This window comes from Lissotriton vulgaris, chromosome 2_1, assembly GCF_964263255.1.
Source record: "Lissotriton vulgaris chromosome 2_1, aLisVul1.2, whole genome shotgun sequence".
In the NCBI taxonomy this organism is placed as follows: Eukaryota; Metazoa; Chordata; class Amphibia; order Caudata; family Salamandridae; genus Lissotriton; species Lissotriton vulgaris.
The window spans coordinates 266,297,407-266,321,504 of NC_141687.1; the positions used below are offsets into that span (position 1 = coordinate 266,297,407).

The 24,098-nt window shown below is 50.2% G+C and overlaps 1 protein-coding gene across 2 annotated transcripts in view; it reads left to right on the forward strand.

Moving 5' to 3' along the window:
• MYO19 (myosin XIX) overlaps window positions 1-24,098 on the forward strand; it is a 603,741-nt gene that overhangs the window by 467,586 nt on the left and 112,057 nt on the right. For both annotated transcript variants that reach the window (XM_086954910.1, XM_086954911.1), the window contains one exon: window positions 6,261-6,390. In XM_086954910.1, coding sequence (XP_086811036.1) covers window positions 6,261-6,390 — 130 coding nt within the window. The remainder of the gene's footprint in view (window positions 1-6,260; window positions 6,391-24,098) is intronic.

Consider the following 24,098-nt stretch of genomic DNA (forward strand, 5'->3'; position numbering starts at 1 on the left):
TCAGAGATGCATTTGTATGTAAGTTTCAATACACAAAACAAAAGACCGTTGGTTCAATGCATCAATCAACATATATCATACTTCACAAATTACATTTAATGTCAAAATATTGGCGTGAAGTTGACAAACAAGGAGCTATTGTCGACGTTTCGACCCTCAGTAATTCGCAGGGATTAGTGGTACCCTTGCTGCGGGGTCTTCATCAGGACAGGGTGCGGGGCAGGTAACCTAATCAATATATATTAAAGAGAATTGTTTTAATGGTTGCTCAAATGGTCTTGTGACACAACACGGTTTAATTTAAGATTATGCGCACACAAAAAAGAGCATACCAATCTAGTTAATGCTCATCTAGTAAATAAAGAACAGGACTCGCGTCTCCGTAGGATTGTTCAATTCTCAAGAATGAAGAAAGAAAATAAGAGAATTCACTTAGTTGGTAGGGACCATTAGGTCTGAGAGTGGAGAAATAGACATGTTGTTATTCCATTAAAGGGCGTGGTAGTGCCATACATAATTAAAATTGACTTACAATGAGGACGTTTTATGAGCGGTGGAGGTCAAATCTGGCCCGGTGACGGTGGATATGGCAGTGTCTGGTACAAGATATTTATATTTAGTTAGAATTAAGGGCCATGCAGGACTATTATATTCCGCATCGCTGGCGGGATGACAAGGCTTACCCGAAGTATACGTTGAGTTGGCAATTGGTCCAAGGGTATATTGTTTGCACAAGGGATCGCTCCGTGGTGTCTGTAGAGGAACACGTGTTCCAGTTCCAGTAGAGACCCCATCCCGGAGACAATAGGTCTACCGGGATGGGGGTCTCACTGGTTTATGAATTTTGGGGAGGATGTAAAATTGTGGGGTCTTGGGCTGCTTATTAATCAAAAATTCGGCCTCATGTTCCGAGATCCAAGCGTTGGATCTGGCTTCTTCCACCACTGTCATGATTTCCATCATGATCGACTCTGTAGGGTCCTCTGTCAGTCTCAAATATTTCCTGTCATCAGCCAGGAGGCGGATGAATTCGTCATTGTAGGTGGTCTTACCTAGTACCACTATTGCACCGCCCTTATCTGCTGGCTTCAATATGATATCAGTGCATTCCGATAGTTCCCTTAGGGCCTGTTTCTCTAAGTTTGAGAGGTTAGAAAATGAACTACCTGAGTGTGAATCACTGAGTTTCTCCACGTCCTTTATCAATAAAGCTTAATTTGGTATCCAGGAGCCAGTTTTAACTATTCCCTACTGCATATTTTTTGTCTATCACTACTCCGTCTTTATTAGTTGATTTTTGTTTGCGAATACTGTTGCCACGTTCAGTCGAGTGTTGCACGTTGTCTTTGTATTTCTTTGTTCCCCCTCCCTATGCTCCGCCCCTAGTGTGGCTACGCCCGGGCGTTGTAGCAGACCCGATGATGAAGCATGTCGCACACATTGTGTGTGAGTGAGGGCAGTTTTTCATCACTCATGAGTGTGCCAGTGTCTGTACACTTTTGATTAGTTTGTCTGGTTTTGTGAATGTTTGTTTTCTCCACCCCTCTTATGTGTATACTGAAGTGACGTAGGGGGTTCGGGGTGGTTGAATCACAGATAGACCCTCTCCCCTTCCTTGTGTGAGAATATATTACCCGTCACTCCCTGTGATGCCCCTAAATGGAGATTTTAGGTGGCATCCCTGAAACTCTGTTTTGATGAATCTAGAAGAGAAGGGCACAAAGAGCTGCAAGACAAACTGAGAACTAAAGACTGTTGTGAAAGTTTGCAGACAAACTCTGCAATCAATAATCACGACCCATTGACTCGTTCTGCAGCTGGCCAGCTTCCAAGAACCCTGGGAGACTTTCAGCCTTCGCAAATTACCAAAATGCCCCTTGGAGTAGAGGAGCTACTCCCCTGCATTCCACCGGCACTGATACACAAAGTCCAGTTTAGTGTGTTGCTGCTCCCCGGCCAGCCCGACACAGCAGCTCCCCAAGAGGAGGACCATGTGTTCCTAAAGGTCAGATATGTACCCCCCACCCCCCACTGAGGGAGAGGAGATCAGGACCAATTGGAGCCCACAGGACCAATACCTTCCAATGACTCCACGACAAAGCAGCCATCAAGGGACGTCCGCACCACAGAGACCCACCTAGAGAGTGGCCCAGCTGTCCTAGTTTTGCACCCTGAACTGGCAAGACCGAAAACCGCAAGGTTCCAAGGCGCACAGAACCCATTTGACCTTTCCTGGGTACTGACGAACAGATTGTGCTCCCCTGTCCCCAGGACCCTTGTGACCCGAGCTGTTGGGAGCTCCCAGACTTGTCCCCCACAACCCCTTCTCTTTACCTGTGTAGCGCGCACAGCTACCAACGCAACCAGCAAATCTGTACCCGGACATCACAGGGCAGGTAACAAGAAACTGCTGGTAGTACTTTGGATCTTGGCCCTCTGCGACTCCAAGAACCAAAGGTGACCCCCAAAATTTGACCGTAAATACCTGTATGCTATCTATGCCTTTTCTCCCAAAGCAATGTGTATAAAGACGCATTAAGTAACTGTTTTACTTGCCTGCAATATTCAATATTAAAAAAAGTACTTACTTGCTATAGAAGTTCTTGGTATCAAAATGTATATAAAAATACAACTTATTTTCTAAATTGGTTTCTGATTTCTTCTTGAGTGTATGTCTCATTTATTGCCTCTGTGTGTCAACAAATGTTTAGCACTACCCTCTGATATGCCTAACTGCTCACCCATACTACCCCAAAAGAGAGCATTTGGGATATCATTTGTACCTCTGTAAACCAAATGGGGGTTTGCCTGCATTCTGTGGCCCATGGGTATGTAGATATGGTGTGGTGCAGTGAGTGTGTATTGTGTTAAAAAAGGTTGGATATTCCAAGTATATAAGCTTTATTCTGGCTGGTAATCCACCTTACTAAAATAATATCTAATAGAGTAACAGAGCCCTGATGAGGGATATTCATTCAATATTATGCTCTACTCTATGGGTCGACATGTTTCTTGCCGTGTTGGTCAGTAAGTACTGTGGCAATTCTTCAGGACCTAAATGTGTAAAATTTGTGAAAACGTGGTGTTTGGTATCTGCACTAAATGGTGCTTCTAATTAGGTGCTACCATTCAGAAACTACTACATATCAAGGCTCGTGTAGTCATTAAAAAGGACCTCCCTAGTCGGTACGAGGTGCCTCAACATGGGCGGGCAGGTCGTAGGGGCGCCTCAATAGTAGGAGCCTTGTCTCTGGTGGAGTCCACGATGGGAACCTACCCTCGCATCCCGTCCCACCAGAGACGCTTAACATTATGGCAGCCTTTAATACTTAATTTTATACATGCAATAATGCAGGATGTATGGGCCCCAATAGGAGCCCTAAGGCGTTGGCCCTAGCAACATCAGTGTGCACATGTAACTCATCAAAGAAGTTGAGCTATTACTAGGGTGATTGGGTGTCCCAGACTCAGCGTGACAGTCCTGGTTTTCACCATCTGTCCAAGCAAATTTCAGTAAAATTAGCACATATCGTTTTTCAGAGAGTTTCAACTGTACACTGAGGTGTTCCAATATGTGCGGTGTTCTGTATGTAGACGGTGGTGTATGTGGAGGTAGTTTCAGTTTGGGGAAATGTAGGTAATTGAGTATTTTTTTTAAACATATTATATTAGTTGTTAGGTCAAGCTAGAGTGCGCATGCGAAGCATGCGAGCTCGACAACTAATGTTGTCAGTCTCCTGGGAATCTGAGACAGGGGTCGGGCACGCGCCGATTGCACCTCACACTTTCCTAATGCGAGACCTATTGCATTGCAAATGCTTGTTTATAGTACCACTTGGGCAATCGCCCGACATAATTCGCTTGGTAACAAGATATCACAGAGTCAACTGCAATGGAATAAACAGTTGGTACCAGCTGTATATATCAAAAGAAAACAAACTAAGAACTGCTTTACCAACCCACCCAAATAGACCTGCAAATATCAACACACACGTATACCCAAACAGGAGTCCAGTGCAACATTCATTATGACCCACATGCTTCCCATGGGGCTGTTCCTACGGGAATTGCGAGGGAAGAGGGGGAAGATCGATGCCACGGTATGCGGCCCACCGAGACCATATCTTCCTATGTTTTTGCGGGCAGCCCCTAGCTTGAAATACGGCCATCTCCGCACTCATGCATGTACCCAGTTCATTTTTGCCACTGCGCCGTTCCCTTCCATAATTGAGCCATATCTCTCTTGGCAATTGTGAGGGCAAGGAAGAGTAGGTGTTGCTTATATCTGTTCCCTCCTATGTCTTCCGTACTGTGGAGCAGAAACAGACGGGGATCAAACGGAAGGGTCAAGGACAGTACCTCGCAGAGGCATGATGACACCCTACGCCAGAAAGGCTGTAATGCGGAGCAATTCTACTCCGTATGAAGGAATGTCCCCTCCTCCCCATTGCCACGTAGACATGGGGGATGGCACTGCACCCATTCCCCAGAGAGGAGTACGGGTGTGATAAACATGATGAATGTATTTAAACTGAATAAGACGGAATCTGGAGACTACTGCTGCGCCACGAGGGCTAGCTATCGCCTCCGCCCAGTCATCATCCGTCAGATCAGGGATGTCATCCTGTCACGCTGTCCGACTTCTATGTAGGGTTGTGGTGGAGTGTGTGGTCAGTGTCTGGTATATCTGTCTAATTTTGTGTGCACCAAGGTCACCCATAAGAAGACAGCCTTTGAGCGGATGGAATTCAGGGAGGTCATTGAGATCTGCCAGCATGGGGGCTAAAGCGTGCCGTAATTGGAGATACCTGTAGAACTGTGTTATGGAGATGGTTCTCCTCTTGCAATCCCTGGAAGGTTTTAAGGACGGTGCCCCACGTAATGTCACCAGAGTGGAAATCCCTATCTGGTCCCACTGTCAGAACCCCTTCAGAACGGCGATCCGGTGTAAATTATTACCGTGCTATAGGGGTGTTAACTGTGTCAGCTGCATGTTCCATCCCATACGTCGAACGGTGTAACGCCACAATCGAACCGTTGTTCGGCTGCCATGTGGTAAGAAGTTGTGCTTCTGCGCACTATAAAGTAGTCGCAAAAGCGGGGTCCCTTCCATGGTTGCGTGCTCTAATGTGAACGCCGGGTCTGCAGGGGAGTTGTACCACCAATCATTAATGATCAAATGGTGAGCTGCCACATAGGAGTAGACGTCAGCCACCACTATGCCACCACAATAGAGGATTACTTTTGATTTTGATAGTGTTGTTTTACATTAAATAACAAATATTATTGCCTCTTTATATATCTTGCATGCATGCACTTCTAATCTGTGTTTATACAATTTAAGGTTTTAGTTTTGCTTTTTTAAGAAGAAACTTTTGTCTTTCACCTTAGCCTGTTTGTGAGAACTAGTTTTAGTTAATCTACAAGGCACTGTAAAGCAAAAACTAAGCTGGTTTAATATCAGAATTACAATCTAAAATATGAAAATTAATGATGGTTCTCCTGAGCTTGACATACTGACTTCCTTGCCCTGATGTACAAACAACATTCAGTAATACAAGAACGCTAGAGCAGTAATGTGAGAAGAGAAATTAAGTGGATAGATAGCAGAATTTTCACTTAACAAAAAACAGCTGGTCTAAAATATTACTCTTGGAAACACCTTTCTTCAGTCCTCAAAAATTATTGGAAGACGTAAACATGTTGGTTCCTAGCCTCATACTACTGTTCTTTTTATGAGACTAAGGGAGTCTTTTCACCGGGAATATTTTCATGATGAATTGCATAAGGATTTTACGGACCTTCTCTGTAACAGTGTGGCTGATGTCTGGTTCAGCAAAGCAGCCCTACATAATCTTTTTATTTTGTTCCTTTGGATTTTAAAAGATGTAACCCAGACATTCATTGCCATTTAGAAGGAGATTAATGTAAGAAAGAATTGAAGATGCTTCTCTTTAAGAACACCATATGACAATGCATCTACAGCCCACAAACCAACTCCCCTCCTGTCACTCGTTGACTCTGTGCTGTGCTTTGACCATGTGCAGCGCTCCTCTGCCTTTTGGCTAGGTTTGCAGTATAGAAATACCACATACATCCGTACATATCTACATTCATACACCATCCAATAGTGTTTTCACCTGTGCTTGATTTTGATGAGACTTTTCCTCCCTTGTAGTTTTGTGCGTCATTAAAACTAACTATTATACACATTCTTGTACCATAACTAGATTGATTGTTGTACTCTTTTTATTATGCAGCTGGAACTGCTAGAAGCCAGGAGAGCATCTGTTTTCTCAGCAAAGGCGTTCTGTATTCAGTGCTGCTGGAGAAGGTACAAGCGGAGAAAGATTGCAAAACAGAAGTGGGCTGCAGTCGTTATCCAAGCAGGTAATGACATCCATGAGGAGTAGCGCTATTCTTAATATGTAGCTTTGAGTGAATGAATGCATCAGTAAATGACAAATGAAAGTTAAAACTGTGTTTGATGCGCCTGGCTAAATATGTATAATATAATATACGAAAATATAAAATGACTTTGGGATGAAAGCCAGGTTTATAATCGGAGTTTCAACATGGCTAAATGATAGTAATCTTGCAGGAAAACCCATTCATGTGAGGAATGATGGAAGTTGCTGTGTGCCACGGAAAAATCGTTCATGTAATGATTTGACAGTGGACTAGTGATAAGAAACTGGCTGAATGATGGGTCCCTACCCAACAGCAAATTCCTTACCTTATGAATCTCCCCAAGTGCCAAATTGGATTGGAACATTTTCTGCATCCCTTCTGTATACTGTAGGTAACAATATCAGCCTCTATCCCACCACTGGACATGACGACACACAGCCGCCCACAGGAGCTCTTTTCCATGCCCTTTCATTTGACTCTTGAGCTTCGGCACGAGTGGCTCCTCCATTATGGCGGAGGACCGTCACCCCCTGCCAACAGCTGCAAACACAAAATAAAATGATAATAAAACTCTATCATTTTATTTTTCTTCTGGAGTGGAGTGTTAGAGGCGGGGTCAACATAACGCGAGCGCTGAAGGAGGAGTGGTGGGCACTGCTGCAAGTGCTCATGTCAGTTTGCCGGTTGTCTTACGATGGCTAAATGGACATGCACACTGGGATTCCTCAAACCCGAGTAGCGTTACCGGGTAGAGAGAACAGGCGGCACAGGCTCCAGTCTCACTGGGAGTGCATATTCAGCCCGCTCAGGCCAATCCTGGTACTTCTCTCATGCTGATATTACCAGCATGATAGCACTGTCTGGATTTGCCAGGGGAGTTTTAGAGCCGAAGGATGGTAGCAGCAGGTATGGGCTTTTATATTTTTGTTTACTGTTACTGTATGTGCCTGTGCTGCCTCACAACTTTCGTCATATAGCAGCCGCTATGGAGCTCCACTCCTATTTAAAAACATTTTTTTACCATGCTTTGCTAACCTCTTCCAAGTGACAGTTTGCAAGGATTTCTCCTCCTAAAACAATAGTTTTTAAATCTTATACTTGCAGCAAGCAAAATTGGTTACAGACCAACATAGCGTCTGCCTTTTGTGCCTTAATAATGAAAATAACTCCATGTCCTGCGATGCATGTTCCCTGATGTCTCCAAAGGCCATCAGAGAGCACTAAGCAAAACACTTTGCTGCAGAACAAAAAATGGGGTCGGTCCTGTTGGAGGCTGCAAGGACATTTTCGGTCTGCTGGCCATCTTCTGGTAGGTCCAGTCTAAATGCAAACACAAGAAGTCCAAACAAGGCTGTTCACCTCTGCACTGCACCAGGGGAGGGGTGGGGGGAGCTGCACGGAATTCACCATGCAGAGCCCGGAGAGAAGCCCAGGATCTGAAATATGTAAAAACACGAAGCAGGTGTGTTGTGAGAGCACAAGTAGTGTTGGATCGGGAGAAATTCGTCCGGGTAGGTTGGCCATCGTGTGTAACAGTAATCGAGAAAGCAGGCAACATGTTCCATCAATTAGCATGAACAGGAGATGTGGTTGACCATTCAGGGGGGATATTACGAATAGAGAGAAAGTTCAGACGGGCATGTGCGCGCAATCTGCCCCGTGACCAGGTCATGCATGCAGTGGTATCTATTGTTGAACGAGGGTGGGCGCAGTAAGTATAGTGTAGTATATCGTGGACAAGGAGCTTGTTGTCTCACTCAATGGCTGTGTGGCTGGAATGGAGGCAGGTGAATCCAGTAGTGCGCAAAGTGAGCCTGTGCTCAATAATAATCAAGTTCCATGTCTGGCTGCCCTGTTGAAATAGGAGAGGCATAGTCTCCCAGGGGAACCTCCATTGTTTCCCGGCCCAGGCTAATATGATAAGGTGCGTGGGGAGTCTGTGAAAGAAATGTGCCAGGAGGGGTATGGGCATATTAATGAAAAGGTAGAGGAACTTGAGGAGAACAAGCATCTTGGCAATAGCAACTCTCCCTGCCATGGATAATAGCAGGTGAGTCAGCATTGGCCCACAGTCCTCAAGCCATGCCTTTTGCTTACCATAGTTGGCCTTTTTATAGCCTCAATGTCCCTGCTGAACCATATTCCCAAAAAGCGGACTGTCCCATCTGCCCACTGCAGGGGGTAGTCAGTGGTAAAGTGGTCAGCCGCTGCAGTGAGATGGAACATCACTGATTTAGACCAGTTTATAAGGACTCCAGCAACACCGCCGAAGTAAATGACCTCGTAAAAGAGGGAAGAGGGGGGGAGATCGATGCCACGGTATGCAGCCCACTGAGACCATATCTTCCTATGTTTTTGCGGGGAAGCCCCTAGCTTGAAATATGTCCATCTCAGCACCTATACATGTATCCAGTACTTTTCGCCACTTCCCCATTGTTGGCGGTGACATTCCCTTCCACAATTGAGCTGTATCTCTCTTGGCAATTGTGAGGGCAAGTAAGAGTAGGGGGATATATTGAGTTGCAGGTCCCACAAATAGAAAGTGACTCCATCTGCACATAGAAACTAGAATGTGCCTGCTGCAGAAGGCAAGTCCCCTTTGTGAATGATGTTGCCATAACCTGCCACCAAGGACTCCATGGCAATGCTAAATAAAAAGGGTGACAAGGGACATCCTTGTCTGATGCCACTGGTCACAGGGAAGGGGCAGTAATTTAATCTTTAATGTGCAGTCTGGCGGATGGAGAAGTTTAATCAGTCCACAAAGCGAGGACTAACCCCCAAGAGCTGCAGCAACTGGACCAAGAAGGGCTTCACAAAAGAGCCAAACTCCTTCTGGCTTTGAGTAGAAAAGCTGCAGCCTTGGCTGAGCATCAATGGAGTGCAAAAGCGCAAACATTGTACATAGATTATGTGCCGTGTTATGTCTAAGAATGCATTCCGACTGAACCGGGCAGACGATGTCGGGTAGCAGTAGTGTTGGAAGGGAGCCAGTAATTTGACGAGAATGTTGTCATTAACATTGATCATTGACAGTGTTTGGTAGGAGTTATAGACCACTTTCCAGGTTTCAGAATGGTAACCATTACCACTTTTTTTTTTTTTTAAATATATTTTTATTGCAGAATTATAAACCACAGGATACAATTAATCAGCCAGTTCACTCGTGATATCCCCCCGTCCAATAAGAAATCCCAATCGTACACAGCCATTCAGCCCGCATCCCGGAGGCCGGGCGGCATATTACTTCATTCAATAGGAAAACATCACGGTGCACGTCCCATAGGGACCATGGTTGAAATATCGTTTTGCGTATCTGCTTTTACCCCCCCACCCACAACATCACTCCCGTCAGCCATCCCAGTGATAATCAGTGGTACCGCCCTTGTCGGGACCTGCCCTAGGCGCTATGGGTTGTCACGCCTGGCCGCTCTCCCCAGCCATTCCACACTCCACACAGTACCCACCGTCCTAGTAGATCCAAGGTGCCCTAACGAGCTACCATCCAATGGCTTCCGGCCCACCCCAACCTCCCGTTAACCAGCCCCCCCAAAGCCCCCCCTCCCCTGGCAACTGCTAAGGTGTGTGCCTCGTCCTGTCGAATTGGATGGATCCACTACAGTGCGTGGTACAATACTTCTGTGTTCGCCCCGCGGTGTCCATCGGCTTAGTTCTCACCATCCTCATCCTCTACCAAAGAATCACGCAAAGCTTGTACCACTAACTCCCATGCACGCGCCGCATCCAATGCCTTCTCATTCCCCATCTTGACAGCCTGCTTCATCCGGAGCACACTCTCGCAGTCAGACCACCGCAGCAGTTCATTCTTCCATCTACGCAGTGAGGGTCCCCCCCTGGACTTCCAATGCCACGATATTTCCCTCTGCGCCAAAATCAGACCCAGGTCTATGAATTTCCTTGTCACCTTGGTGTGTTTAGTATGCGGGAACCAGAGCAGCAGGCACGCCGCCATATCGAATTCCACCTCCCTATCAGTCACTTCATTCAGGAGTTCCCCTACCTCCGCCCAATAGGTCCCCAGGTGTGAGCACCCCCAAAACAGATGGTCCATGTCCGCTCCCAGAGACGAACACCGTGGGCATCGAGCATCCGGCACCTGAAAGTACCGCTGTAATTTCTCAGGAGTTAAATAAGCCCTATGAAGCACATAGAAATGTACCTGCTGAAAGCGCGCATTTCTCGTGCCCTTCCACGTGCGCCGCAGGATGTGGCCCCATGCCGTATCCGGTATGGGTCGGCCTACGCTCACCTCCCATTTAGCCTTGAGCCCTTGGAGTGGTTCCAGTCCCTCATTCAGCATCCTATTATGGAGGCACGTCACAGCTTTGAACGTACCTGCCGCCATCACCACATATTGGCACGCCATAGTCGTTGAGGGTTCCATGAGCCCCCCTGTCCAGTGCTTCTGTATGGCAGCCACCACTGCCGCGTGTAGTAGGAAACCCCCATCGGGCAGCCCGAACTGGTCCCGGAGCGCTTCGAACGGCGCCAAAGCCCCGTCTATGTATAAGTCGCCCACTACCAGCAGTCCCGCCTCTTCCCAATCCAGCAACGGGGACCAATCTCCCCCGTGCGGCAAAGCCGTCAGCATTCCGATCGGGATCTCCGGTGCATAAGGCCGCGATGCCCTCGCTCTCCGAAGGCTCCTCTGCCAGCACAGCCGGAGCGTCCGCTCTTCCATGGTGAGGGCCCGTAACTCGAGCCTCTGTTGCATGATGATGTAGGACAGCACGTGGCGTTGTATCCCCCGATCCCGGTCCTCCTCTGGACCCCGAAACACCCTAGCTACGTTCTGTGTAAGGACCTGCAACTGCGCCGCAAGATAATACAGCTCGAAGTCGGGCACAGCCATGCCCCCTTCTAGCTTGGGGCGAAGTAGCGTGCTCAGGGCCACTCTACGGCAGCCATGCCCCCATAGGAAGCCAATAATCATTGACCGCAGGTCTCTAAAGACCCCCTGGGGAATCCAGACAGGCAGCGTTCGGAAATAATAGAGGAAGCGGGGGAGCGCCACCATTTTCAACAGTGCAATCCTACCCAGAACCGTCAGCGGGAGGGTCGACCAGAAAGACAAGCTGCCCCGCAGTGCCCGGACACAGCGACCAATGTTGCCCTCCAATAGGTCCGCAGTCGCGTGGTAGATGCGAACACCCAAATAGGTGATGCAAGAGGGCTCCCATACCACACCCAAATCGCTGCCAGGGACTGGCGATCCCGCTCGCAGCGGGAACACACAAGTCTTCGCCCAATTGACCTTAAGGCCCGACAGCCGGCCGAACTCAGACAACAGATCCATCGCTCCGACCAATGCCCCCGAGGTGTCAGCTAGGTACAGGAGCAAGTCATCCGCATATAGCGATATATAATGCCACTGCCCGCCGCTAACTATCCCCGCGTACCTGTCACCGGACCTCGCATGGACCGCCAAGGGTTCCATCGCCAGAGCAAACAATAGGGGGGAGAGAGAACATCCCTGTCGTGTGCCCCTGCCCACCGGGTACGCCGCAGACACTAGGCCGCCCAAACGCACTCTCGCCGTTGCCGAGGTATATAAGACCCTCGTCCACCTGCGGAACCCCTCGCCCATGCCAAACCTCTCTAACACTCCATCCAGGAAAGACCATTCCAAACTATCAAAGGCCTTCTCGATGTCCACTGACAGGACCGCCGGAGCTCCCTCCCCGTCCAAGATGGCGTCCATTATTCCCACCAGGCGGCGGATATTCAGCGCCGTGCTCCTCGTGGGTATAAACCCGGCCTGGTCCTTGTGTACCAGGCCCGTCATATGTGGGGCCAGCCTGGTGGCTAGGATTCGGCTCAGGATCTTATAATCTACCGTCAGCATGGATAGCGGGCGATAAGACCTCACATCCGCGGCATCCCGGCCAGGCTTTAGGAGCGGTACAATCAAGGCCTCCCGCATGGACCCTGGCAACGCCCCCGCCTCGAAAGCTTCCGTATACACCACCAGCAGCCTGGGAGCCAAGCTGTCCACATACTGTTGATAAAATTCAATCGGCAGTCCGTCCACCCCGGGCGTCTTGTTGCGGGCCATATGTTTGATGGCCACCCGTATTTCCGTGAGCGTGATCGGGCTACCCAGCTCCTTCGCGTCCTCCTCGTCCAGGACCGGAAGCTGCCTCTCCTCCAGGTATTCCGCAATGTCCTGAACCCCCACTCCCAGCTGACTCTGGTATAATTCCTCATAATACCCCCTAAAACGTTCCAATACCGCTGCCTGGGAGTACACCATTTCTCCCTGCGCATTATTAATGCTGAGGATCGGGCAGCCCCTAAGTTCCGGGTTAGCTAGTCTGGCCAAGAGGGTACCCACCTTGTCCCTTTCTGCATGTGCCCTGATGATATACTGCCTGTAGTCATAACACCTTAAACGTTCCGTCTCGGTGGCAACCACTTCCTTCGCTTCCAATAACTGGGCCTGTAAATCTGGCCTAGCCGGCCTGCGGCGCTCCAAGTCCCTCAAAGTTTCTTCCGCTTTCATTAGGTCGTTCAACACAGTCGTGCGAGCATTCGAGAACCTACCCAAACACACCCCTCTCACCACCACTTTCATTGCATCCCATTCAGTGGACCTACTCGTGGCCGTGCCCTCATTCACTCCGAAATAGCTATCAATGCCTTGCCGAACCGCATCGCTGAACACAGAATCCTCAAGCGTCTCCGGCCGAAGCCGCCATGTTGGTATCACTGAGCGCTCTCTCTGCCACTGAATGTGTACCAATAGGGGGTTATGATTGGAGATAGTCCTAGTCAGGTACTCCGCATGGGAAATCAATGGAGCTAGGGATCCACCGCAGAGCACCGAATCAATCCTGACATGCAGATCATGGAGAGCAGAATAAAAGGAATAATCCCTGGCTCCCCTGTGCCGCCCCCTCCAGACATCCAGCAACCCCCATCGTTCCTGCCAATCCTTCCTGTGCGCGGCCAGCCTGCGCACCGGGGAGTCCACCAGGGGGGGATGGGACCTATCCAGAGCTACATCCGTGATCGAATTGAAGTCCCCCCCTAACACTATCGGGCCCGCCAGGAAAGAGGCCAAGGACCCCGAGAGGCTATCAAAGTATCGAGCTTGTTCAGTGTTCGGTGCATATACACAGCAGAAATCCACATCCCGTCCGTATAACCTCCCCTCCACCGCCACAAACCGGCCATCCGGATCCACTACTTGGTTCAGCACTTGAAAGGGTATCCCCGCCCTCACCCAGATCAACACCCCCCTGGCATACGCTGAGTAAGTGGTGCCAAACACCTGGCCCCGCCATCTTTTCTGCAAGGCAGCGCACTCTTTTTTGGTGAGATGAGTCTCCTGGAGCATAGCAATCTGAACCCCCCTGCGTACTAGATATGCATGTACTTTGTGACGTTTCACCATAGTCCGTAGCCCCCGGACATTCCACGTCCGGCACTTCAAATTAGGTAATGTCCCCATTCCAACTTCGTACAGTCCGATTCAAATAACGAGGGTTCATAGCCCCCCCAATGCAGTTGCCCCCCCCCCGAACATTCCCAAAACTGAAAAACTTCCCAAACCCCACTCCCCAGGACAGAGCACACGAACCCAATGGCCGCCCCCATCCAAACCTTGAACCAACTTCTCGCACTCTTACCCTGTGGTCTCCACCACAGTCGGCCTTAAGGGCCCAAGGGGGGTGAGTCACCGCCGACCCCAGCAAGCGGAGCCCGCGCCCCGCGCCTTCATCCCCTCCGAAGCACACAGCTCCCCCTCCCGGCAACCCGCCCTCCATCAACAGGATACCACCCTACCATGAAGTCTCGATCTAGGCCCAATTCTATCTCAGCCGCAGAAAATACCATCCGATGTCTGTGGGGTCACTATCGGCCCCTTCGAGCTTTCCGCCTTTGAGAGTTCCTCTCCCGTCCTGCTGCCTTCCCCTCCCGAGTCCGTTTCTGCCCGTTCACTGTTCTGTTGCGACCCTGTAATGGCCGCCGTCGCTGCGAGCGCATCCCTCTTCTCCGCCGCCATTTGAGCCTCCCGTTTCTCCCGCTGGCACCTGTTGCGGGATCTGATGCGTTGTGACTGCCTCACCCGGGGCTGCTTGGGTTGGTCTCGCCTACTTTTATGCGATCTGTCCGTCCCCGCTCTATATGACTCAAGCCATTGCCAAACTTCATCCGGAGTCTGAAAAAAGTGCGTAGAGCCATCCATTATGATCCGCAGCTTAGCCGGGTAGAGCAAGGAGTACTGGATGCCTTCCTCCCTGAGCTCCTTCTTCACCGCGAGGAACGATGCCCTGTTCTTCTGGACCGCTTGAGTGTAGTCCGGGAAGATCGTAACCTTACTGTTCTCCACCTCATACGGGCCCGACATCCTGGCCCGCTGGATGAGGAGATCCCGGTCCTTGTAGTGGAGGAGCCGCACCACCATCGGTCGGGGGGGGGGCGGCCAAGCCCCGGCGGGCGAGCAGGCACTCGGTGAGCTCGCTCCAGGGTGAAAAAAGGAGTAAGCCCCTCCGGCGCTACCACAGTGCGGAACCAGTTCTCCATATAGGCCACCGCATCCTCCCCCTCAATCCGTTCCGGCAGGCCTACGACCCGCACGTTGTTCCGTCTATTGCGGCCTTCGGCATCCTCCGCCCTCCGCTCCAGTGAGTCCAATCGGGCCAAAATGTCCGTGATCCTGTGCTCCGCGGTCACCACCGATGGCTTCAGGTCCAGCAACAGTTGGTCATGGTCCTTGACCCTGTCCGCCAGCTTCGCGTGATCCGCGCGTAGCAGCCCCAGGCCCGTGGCCACTTGGGCAATGTCATGGTGCAATGCTTCCTTAGTTGAGGTGATCGCATCAAGTATGGCATCCAAACGCCGGTTCAGCCGCTGTTCCTGGTCAAGCTCCGGGGAGGGACTCTCGCTCAGCCGAGTTGATGTCGCCGAGTCCCCCTCAGCGCGACTCCCGGGCATCGGCCCTCCAATCGCCGCCATGCCAGGGCGCTGCGTCACAGGTCCAGGCGCCCGTTTTGCGTTGGCGCCCGTGGTTCCGTGCCAGTCTCCGGGCACCGGGCACCGGGCAGTGCAATGTCCCCACCGACGCTCTCAGGAGCAATGACCAGTTAGACGAGCTCCGTTCCGTCGCCCCCCTCCGAAGCCTGAGGGGGGAAGGATGAGTCTTAGGGCGGTGGCCAACGAAGGTCCCCAAGCTCCTGGGCGAATCAGGTCAGGTCAGCGTCCCCTGGTCTCAGGACACAGCACCGCCGATCCTAGTGCCTCGATCAGCCGAGTGCAGGATCTCTGGCCAGTCGGCGACAACTTGGCTCAGGGCTGAAGTTCGGGGCCGCCCGACCTCCTCGCCGCCATTTTCTTCGCACCCTCGGCAACACCTCGGCCGCCTCTTCACTCGACCTTCTCGGGGCCAGCAGTCCCCCAGCGGCTCTCCGATCGTGCCCAGCTGTCCCCTCACACTTCAGAGGGCAGGAGCGTCGTCTTCGGGTCGCCTAGGATCCCGAAAACAGGAGAATTAGCGGGATTCCGCGCGGAGCTGCGAGCTCACGCCGCCATCCCGATCGGCGTCCAAGCCACGCCCCCTGGTAACCATTACCACTTTGCGTAATGTAGGGTGTAGGCTTCTCGCTTGAAGGGCCTATTATTAAACAGCAAACAGATTGAGGGGCAAGGATCTAGGCATTATCTTTGTGAAAGGACACAGTGTGACCATCCAACACCAGTACCTTCTCATCCAGAATACTCTATCGTCTGAATGACACCCTCCACCGAAAGGGGATGTCGAGATACTGCTGATGTGCATTATCAAACCTTTGCAATTGAATAAAATCAAGGAACTGTCCAAGTAGATCTGGGTTGTGAGTTATCCTTGAGGTAAGGAGATTTGTATAGAGGTTGTCATGGTGCTTTTAAGGCCCTCTGGATTGGAATGCATAATGTGGTGGTCATCCAGCAATTCAGTGAAGTATTCACTGGCCCATGGGTGACTAAGTAATCTGGCCAGTGTTTACTGGGCTCTGCCCCCTCACCATAACGCCGAGCCACAGCATCTTTGCTGAGATCGTGTCTCCAGAGAAGCCTCCTCATCAGATTCGCTGAGCTTCTGCTTGATTGAGCCAATGATGCGTGCGTCCCCCTGCAGCAAAGAAAGTCACCTCGAGGGTTCGAAGATCAGACTCAAGATGGGCAAGTCGCGCATGTATAATTTTCAAGAGCCCAGCCTGCTTGGCATTACATGCACCCCTTGTTACGACCTTGAAGGCCTCCCACAAAGTGGCGGCAGGGGTTACATTGTGGGAGAAGTATTTCAGGATATCAGGTTGAATTTAGTAATGGAATACTGGATCGTAGAGAGCAGTTGCAAGGTGCTTCCAAGAGTGTGCAAGGTCACGTATCTCAGGGCGGGCAAACTCAAGAAGTACTGATGCGTGATCCGAGAGGGGATTGGGGAAGTGCTCAGTCGTCGCAGAACAGGGTACTACACCCCTTGTTATTAACTAGTAGTCAATCCTAATCTGGGCGTTATGAGTAGCTCCCATACAAGAGCCCTCTCTGTCTTGGGAATGGCTAAGTCTCCATACGATAATAAACCTGTGGTCTTTGGCGATGAGGCGTAATTTGAGTCACTGCCCCTGGATGTGGCCTTTTCATGTCGCTGGATCGGTCAAGATGTCGGTCCAACACCACATTGAAGTCTCCATCCCACACAGCAGTTGCAGGCTTCACACTACCGACCTGTCAACATTGCGCCCATAAACTGAATCCAGTGTTAGGAGCCGACCCTGCAGCATGACATGGAGAACAACATAGCTACACTTTGTATGACAGATGGATGGGCGTGTACGCCACTGGAAGTTGTTTTGCCGATGCCAGGCCTGCAAATCCTCATGCTTGTTTTTGATTACCTCCAAAATGTTCTCCATCCACAGGCGGATGCTAGTTTGTGGCCGTGTGTGTCCTCAACCTTCGACACACGCGTCTCTGGTTGGTGGATGCGCCCACCATGTTTGTCTAGCTGTTCCTTCATATGATTGAGTCTGGTGCTGAGGAGATCTATCTTAGTGTCTATTACATGAAGGCTATGTTTCAATTAAGAAAACATGTCTTTAATGCCCTGGTCAACTGGGGAAGTAGCCTCTGAAAGAGCATCTTGGAGCAGGGCCTCTGAGGTCATGTCAGCAGTACCCTCACCTTATTGAGCTTGAAGGGAAAGATTTGGATGCTTTGTGCCATGTTGACCCATCTTGGATGGGTGGGGTGCCTGGCACCTCATAGACAGGAGGAGTAGGTAGCAGGGACAGCATGATAATTAACAAGACAGCAAGCCGGATCCCACCTCACTCCTAGAGATATGAGAGGGCACAAACATACCCGGACCCTGGTCACTCCACGAAGACACTAGCCCCCGCGCCCACTGGCAACGACGGTCCAGTATCGAGTCCCCTGGGGTGCGACAACCACAGCAGCACCCTGCAAGCGACCAGGCACAACCGGTGCAATAGCACCACCCAATCCACAAAGGCAGTCCACTGAGGCACCAGAACTGCTGTGGCGCAGACCCTCTGCCCGGCTCATGTGCATAGCAAGGCCCAGTCTGCACAGGCGTGGCAAAGAGATCAGGCCACACTCGTTCCCTTGCCTGCTGCCACAAGTGCTTTGCGGCTGGCTGTTCTCACCCTCCGGGCTCACATCACCTCTGCTGTGCCCACCACGCACCTCTAGCACGCAGCAGCTCAGGCATGTAGCACCCAGTCAAAGATCATACCCCCTCCGGAGGCTCATTAAGGCCCGATAGGCCACAACAATGCAGGAGAGGAGACGCTCTCCTTTCAGTCTCAGCACGACCTCTCACAAAGATATTTTTGAGTCCATGTTCGCGTCACCCCCTCCTGCATCGACAGCCAGCAGGAGAGGCTCATCCGTGCAGAAGATCCAGACTGATTGCCCCAGTATTGGAACTTTCATAGATTCCTGTGCTTTTGTATCATTCCCCGTCGTCGGAATGGGACTCTCGGTAACAAAAATAACATAGCAGTAGGTACAAAAGAGAAAGAAAAAGGCCTAGGCCTCATCCCTTTTTGTAGCATATCCACCTCTTTTTGTTAAAGAGACCAAAATAAGCATCAGCCAATCAGAAAAGCTTCACCTCATTTAACCCTCCTGAAGGAGCCTCAGATTTTCTACCGCACGTTGTGCTTAGGGAGTCTCCTTTGAGCTCTGCTAATTTTCTACTCTTTTGAGGTTTTTCTTCAGGATTGTTGGGTATTTCTTCTGAAATGTCTGACAAGGAGAAGAAGGCTCTTTTCAAGTCATGTTCCACCTGTGGCAAGAAAAGGCTGTATGTGGAGGACAGGCATAAGGATTGTATATACTGCCTGCATCCGGATCATAAGGCTGCGGACTGCAAGATCTGCCACACCTTTTCTACAAAGACTCTCTGGGATCGTGATGGTCACCTCGTCACTTGGCTCCAGAAATTGAAATCCAGGAAAGAGATGGTGTCAAGCGACAGTGAGGATTCTTCTTCAGCTACATCATCCGGAAGGTCAGTCAAGAGGAGTAGGGTTTCCCCTTCACCTTCTGTGGAGCGTTCAGCAAAGGCCTCAAAAAAGACCCCCCATGAGTCTGAGTGCCAAGTCCTGTAAAATCTCCTCACCAGGGTGCAAAGGAGAGGAAGGACTATATGCCATCAGGAGTGTTGAAGGCTGCTTCAGCTTTCACGAAACCATCTTCTCTGTCGTCTTAGAAGTCCGAGAAAAGCTCCAAGTCGTCGACGACGCTACAGAAAGCTCCGTCGACGAAGACGTCGAAATCCAAGGTATCTAAGGTGGTACCGTCGACGGGCTCGTCGACGGTACAAGCAACGTCGACAGGATCGTCGACTATGGTGAAAGCGGCGTCGACGGGTATATCGACGACGGCAGCGACGACAAGGACTTCGTCGACGGTGATGACAACGGTGTCGTCGACGACAACCATGACGACCACGAGTGCAGGATCGTCAACGACAGTGTCGACGACGCCCATCTCGTCGTCGGCAATCCGTTCGTCGACGGTGACTCTTCCGTTGACTACTTCGACAACGAACTTACCTGTATCTTCTCCATCGACCACGGTACCGTCAACGATGCAGTCGTCGACGGAGAAAATCACTATTTCCTTGAGAAGGATAACTCCGGACATGACGTCTCCAAGTAGGGTTGCCCCCTTGCCTCCCGCTTTGTTGCTGGAAGAGGAAGAAGAGGATTCTGATGAGGAGGATCAGGACTCATTTGGGTATGCGAACAGCCCATCTCAACTGCTAGTAAAATGTCAAGAAACAGATTCTGAAGGAGAGTTTCTTCATGAATGATCTTACTAGTACTCTTCTCAACGTCAGGAGTCTACAGGCCAAGAGATGGTGTCTGTTCCTTCCTCTCTCTTGGCGTATCTCCATGGCATGCTGCAGGACTATAAAACCAGATTCGCTCAGGTGACATCTCAGCCTGCCTCTATCCCAGCAGTTCAGGCTATGCCTGCCCCTACCACTCCAGTGGTCGTGTCTCCAGAGTTGCCAACCCAGGTGTTCTCTCAGCCTCAAACGCCTGCTCCGAGTATGCCTTTATCACAACCGCATGTACAGGATGAATCCTTGGATGAGGATCAGGATATGGATGGCAGACCTAATCCGGGTTTAGAATTGGATGAGTATGTAATCTCGGACCTGGCGTCACCTTGTCCAGACCCGGTGGATTCTCCCCCAGGGGATGTCCGGGGGGGGCAGGGGTGGGGGGGGGAGGGGGGGTTCCACAAGTTAATGGAGAGAGCATCTAGCAGATTCCAGCTACCTATGCCTTCCGTTCAGATGGAGTGTTTTCTCTGAGTTTCAGGAGCCATATAAGAAAGTAACCCGATCTATACCCATTGTGGAGCATGTGTGGAGTGAGGGTCTCAAGGCTATGAAGAACCCAGCATCTATTGTTCCGGTTTTGCCACGCCTAGAAAAGAAGTATAAGGCACCTGTGGATGGTCCGGCGTCCTTGACTAGACACCCAAAACCGTACTCTGTGATATCGCAGGTGGCACAGAGGAAGTCCTGCAACCCTTCGGCACCCCTTACTACTCCTCCTGATAAGGAGGGCAGACGACTCGATAAACTGGGAAAAGATTCTCTTCAATGGCTAGTCTCCTGGTCCGGGCGGCAAATGCTTTGGCGATACTGGGCAGAAAAGATCGCCAGTTATGGTGTGACCTTTCACCTTACTTGGATCAGCCTGCCCAGGAGGCAAAGGGTGAAGCCAAGAAAATACTGCTAGAAGGAGAATCCACATCGGCTGAAGTGATAGATTGTGCTATGGATATTGCCACTACAGCTTTTCGCTCACTAGCGGGTGCAGCGGTTCTGCGCCGCCAAGGATGGCTCAGAGCGACGTGGTTCAGGCCGGAGGCCAAAATAAGATCTTGGACCTCCCTTTTGATGGGAGGCGTTGTTCGGTAAACACATAGATGATACTCTCCAAGAAATAAAGAAGGATACAGCGACGGCTCAGTCTCTTGGTACGCTTCAATACCGGAAAGCTCCTTTTAGAGGTGCCAGAGGGAGAAGTACCAACACATATAGAGGCTCATATCAACACCAAAGGTACCCTACTTATGGATCGACATCACAATCATACTGTCAGCCCTATCACCAAAAACAAGGCCAAGCTTTGTCTTTCTCTAGATCGAATGCAAGAGGAAAGCAGAACCGCCAAGGACGTGATGCGTCCAAGAGGCAATAGCTGCGTTCTGGCTCTGCCTACTGTACCCACCTCCATAACAACATCTGTAGGAGGCAGGGTATCTCAATACCTCCACAACTGGTCACAGATAACATCGGACCGTTGGATGCTCAACATCATTCGAGAGGGCCATACTTTGGAGTTCACAAAAATCCCACCATCCAAGCCCCCTGCTACTATTCCGTTAAAACATCGGCGTCTCTTGCAGCTCGAAGTTCATCAGATGCTCTTAAAGGGAGCTGTGGAGCTGGTACCCTTCTCTCAAAGAGGGGAAGGATTCTATTCCAGGTTCTTCCTGGTAAAGAAGACGCTAGAGAAATCGCACCCTATTTTAGACCTCAGGGAGATCAACACCTATCTCATTTCCAAATTCTTTCGGATGGTCTCGCTTCAGGACATATTGCGTTTCATCAATCCAGGGGATTTCATGGCCAGGCTCGATCTCGAAGATGGGTATTTTCACATACCCATTCACCCAGCTCACAGGAGGTTTCTACGGTTTACAGTAGCCAAGAGCCACTTTCAATTCGGGGTTCTGCCCTTCGGATTTAGCTCTGCCCCAAGGATCTTTACCACGGTGCTGGCTCCGGTGGCGGCTTTCTTACGAAGAAATCATTTTCAGGTCTTCCCTTACCTGGACGACTGGTTGCTGAAGGCCCGGTCCAGGGAGGCTGCGATGGAAGCTGTCAACGCTTGTACAAACCTATTTCAGAAATTGGGTCTTACTCTCTACAGAGAAAAATCATCTCTGATTCCGTCCAGGACAGCGTGTTTCCTCAGAGCCATCTTGGACACAAATCTCAACAAAGCTTTTCCATCCCTGGAAAGACAAGTGAAACTACAATCCATGGCTCTGCAATCAAGGAAAAGAAAGTCGCTTTCAGTTCGCCGTTACAAGTCCCTTCTGGGGGTGATCTCCTCGTGCATTCCCGTCATACCTCACTGCAGATTGCAGATGCGGACTCTCCAGGAACAGCTAGACAGACAATGGTAGCAAGTTCACGGCTCATTCGACAACAAAGTGATGATTACTGTTGCAATGAAAAGAGTAGCCTTGTGGTGGACGAAGCAAGAAAACCTTTCCCAAGGTCTATCCTTCGTAAGCAATCCAGCTCCGCAAGTAGTAACAACAGATGCCTCACTGGACGGCTGGGGAGCAGTGCTTCAGGATCTTCAGGTCAGCGGGCATTGGTTGCCCCAGCACCGTCTTCTTCACATCAACCTCCTAGAACTAAGAGATATCAGGCTAGCACTGCAGGCGTTTCTTCCACGATTGCAGGGGTCGGCGGTTCTCGTCCGGACAGACAACACCACGGCCATGCATTTTACATAAACAAGGAAGGGGGTACCAGATCTGAGAATGGGCTATTCTTCACAAGATGTCACTGCAGGCAGAACATCTGCCAGGTGTTCTAAACGAAAAGGCAGACAGACTCAGCAGGATGTCAGCCGTCACCCATGAATGAATCAGGTGGTTTTGGAGGAGATTTTTCAACGATGGGGCAAGCCTTCGATAAATCTGTTTGACACTCCGCTCAACAAGAAATGCCGATTTTACGCAAGCAAGCTTCACCATCGAGGGTCATTGGGGAATGCACTTTCGATAGCTTGGTCGAAAACATTTATGTATGCCTTTCCTCCCATTCCGTTGATCACACGGCTTCTCAGGAAGATCAAAGCGGAGCCGTGCAAGATGATTTTAATAGCCCCTGCTTGGCCGAGACCGTTCTGGTTCACGGAACTTCACCTATTGTCTCTCGTCCCTCCTCTTCCATTGCGGAGAATTCCGGATCTTTTCATGATGTCCCGCGGGCGGATTTGAATTCATAAACCTTCCCATCTCAAATAAAATAAGAGGTTTTGTCTCAAGCTAGAGCTCCTTCTACGAATAAATAAGTCTGGACCCTTTCTCTTCTTAGCCTCATCAGCTTCTACCTAATCTCTTGTCCTTGGCTAAAACAGGATTGGTTCATTCATCCATGTAAGTTCACTTAGCGGCGATCTCTCGCTACAGGCGGTCTGCATCTGAACCTTCTCTTTGGTATTCAAGAATAATCAAGCAGCTACTCTATTTGGCCTCGCCTAGGAAATCCCTGGATGTTGTTTGTGATGTGTTGGCTTCCTTTGGTAGGAACTCTGGGCTATCTATAAATTGGGGAAATCGCTCTTATTCGTTCTCAGTGGGGAAACTCAGCTTCTCCCGCAAAATTGCCCGATTCAAATAGCTGAAGACGGATTTCAAGTATTTGGGGATATTCGTTTTATTGGACCCCACAGTCCATTATGCAAGGAATCTCCTTCCCCCCTTGGTCAGACTCAGAAGCGATGTGGTCGGATGGAAGAGGCTCCCTCTCTCCCTGTTGGGGCGTGCAACCCTTTTTAAAATGATGTCTTTACCTCGTTTTCTTTATGCCCTTCAAAATACGTTTGACTTCGTGCCAGCTAGTTATTTTCGCGAGGTTGAAGGGTTACAACGTAGTCTGTTATGGGATGGTAGACCCCGGATCCCGTTGGCCAAACTGACGCTCCCATGGTATGACGGCAGAATCGCACTTCCAGATATTAGGCAATATTATTGGGCCTCTCAATTGGCTGCTATTAATCTCGGCACTTATGGGCTCCCCTCTGATCCTGGATTTGCGATGGACAGATTGCTTTTTCCCGAAGGCAACTACAATAGGGCACTGTATACCAGGTCAGCGGGGAAAAATTTGACGGAGCCAACAAGGCATGTGGTGCGGATTTGGCGTGATGCCACCAGCTCTTTGGGATGGAGGGACCGTGACTCTGGCTACCCCACTATTTGATTCCGAATTGTTGGGCAAGCTTTGGAATACGAAAGGTTTCGACAAATGGGACCTGATTGGGATTTCGACTATTGGCGACGTGTGGGTTAAGGGGAGGATTAAAACGTTTGAGGAATTGCAA